Source organism: Apium graveolens, chromosome 5 (genome assembly GCF_009905375.1).
Source record: "Apium graveolens cultivar Ventura chromosome 5, ASM990537v1, whole genome shotgun sequence".
NCBI classification, from domain to species: Eukaryota; Viridiplantae; Streptophyta; class Magnoliopsida; order Apiales; family Apiaceae; genus Apium; species Apium graveolens.
This window is the reverse complement of record NC_133651.1, coordinates 55227377-55229587: the sequence shown is the minus strand read 5'-3', so window position 1 is coordinate 55229587 and position 2211 is coordinate 55227377. Positions and strand designations below refer to the sequence as shown.

General features: G+C 37.5%; 1 protein-coding gene across 1 annotated transcript; it reads left to right on the top strand.

The window, feature by feature from the left end:
- The first annotated feature begins 348 nt into the window (after positions 1 to 348).
- LOC141724038 (hydroquinone glucosyltransferase-like) lies at positions 349 to 1966 on the top strand. The gene has a single exon (XM_074526022.1). It carries the CDS (start codon positions 451 to 453, stop codon positions 1843 to 1845), a length of 1395 nt encoding a protein of 464 aa, XP_074382123.1. The 5' UTR covers positions 349 to 450; the 3' UTR covers positions 1846 to 1966.
- The last annotated feature ends 245 nt before the right edge of the window (positions 1967 to 2211 follow it).

Genomic DNA, 2211 nt, shown 5'->3' with positions numbered 1-2211 from the left:
GATTGGAGGCTTACGTTTGATTTGACATCAGAGCACCCCATTTGCTAAAATTCTCTCAGATCTATTATCTAAATTATATAATACATCAGTATGTGCATCACCACCATGTGTACATTCCTCGCCATATATAGTCCCCGTCAGTTTCATCTCTCGAACCCTTCACCCGTTATTCATAAAAACGTCCATACATATTATATTTATTTATTTATATCCGTTTTTATGCACAAAATTACATGGTGCAACCTCAATGATTAGAAAAAAACAATGACAATAATACAAAATCAGGATCTCATAATTCTCGACTCATTACACAACACGTGAAAAAAATTAAAAAAGAATTGTCATGGCACTATACGAATCTCTTATATAAATGAATCAGTTGTACATCTCTTTTTTGCATTCATATTTCATACAATATTACAACTCCACTCTCATTTCATATTATCTGCAATGGAAAAACCTTCTCATATAGCCATTTTTCCAACTCCTGGAATGGGTCATCTCATTCCACTCGTTCAGTTTGCTAAAAGACTCACTAGCCTTCACAAATTCACTGCAACTTTTATTATACCTACTGATGGGCCTCTTTCTAAAGCTCAGAAAACATTTCTTGATACATTGTCTGATGGTTTAGACTATGTTGTTCTTTCTCCTGTTAACTTGGACGATTTGCCGAATGATGCTATGATCGAAACGCGATTTTCGATACAAATATCGAGATCTTTGCCTGCGCTTCGTGACACGTTTAAATTGTTACATGCAACAAAGAAGTTGGTTAGCTTTGTTGTTGATCTTTTTGGTACTGATGCACTTGATGTAGCTATTGAATTTAAGGTGTCACCTTACATTTTCTTTCCTTCAACTGCTATGGGCTTGTCATTATTTCTTCATCTGAATAAGCTTGATGAGACAACATCCTCTGAGTATAGAGACTTGCCTGACCCGGTTCAGATTCCTGGTTGTGTTCCGGTCCATGGCAGGGATCTACTTGACCCGGTTCAAGATAGAAAGAATGATGCTTATAAGTGGTTGCTTCATCACACAAAGAGGTATAGTTTGGCTGAAGGGATAATGGTGAATAGCTTTATGGACTTGGAGAGAGGAGCTATTAAAGCTTTACAAGAGTTGAGTAGCCCACCTGTTTATGCAGTTGGGCCTCTCATTCAAAGGGATCATTCTAGTACTAGTGCTGATGGATTGGATTGTTTAAGGTGGTTGGATGATCAGCCTAGTGGATCTGTCTTGTTTATCTCTTTTGGGAGTGGCGGGACACTCACGTCTAATCAGATCACTGAGTTGGCTTTGGGATTGGAAATGAGTGAGCAGAGATTTTTGTGGGTTATTAGAAGTCCAAATGATAAAATTTCTAATGCAGCTTTCTTTGAGAGCTATAGTCAAAAAAACCCAACTGATTATCTACCACAAGGTTTCATTGAAAGGACTAAAGCTCATGGTCTAGTGGTGCCTGATTGGGCTCCACAAGCACAAATACTGAGTCATGGCTCCACTGGTGGCTTCATGACACATTGTGGCTGGAACTCCATTCTTGAAACTGCGGTGAATGGTGTGCCGGTGATTGCATGGCCACTCTATGCAGAACAAAAGATGAATGCTATAATGCTATCTGAAGATCTTAAAGTTGCATTAAGACCACATGTTGGCGAGAATGGTTTGGTGGGGCGTGTTGAAATAGCCAAGGTTGTTAAGGGTCTAATGGAAGGAGAAGAAGGAAAAGGTCTTCGAACCCGAACGAGAGACCTAAAAGATGCAGCTGCCAAGGTTCTCAGTGAGGATGGATCATCAACCAAGGCCATGGCTCAAGTTGCTAGCAAATGGTGTAGTTGAAATTCATCATTTAGATTAGAGTTCGATCCTTTTTTTTAAGTTCTGTTTTTAATCTCTTAAACTTTTATGTCTTGTTTCACATGTTTGTACTGTCCTATTGCTATACAATTGAATTTATATCGTGAACAAGCTCACCGGTATAAGTACAAAAATACTACATAAAACTTCAAATCTTGGGATTCAGTCGATAAAACATGATTCATATAGATTTTAAGAGGTCTGACCTATGATAAATAATTATTGCAGGATATCATATCAAAGTATTATTCTACAAATATGTACTGTCGGGTTTTAGTCTAAATATGTGAGTATTTATAATTCGGATTTTCTATTATGTGTTTATGGGCACATAAATTTATAGTATTA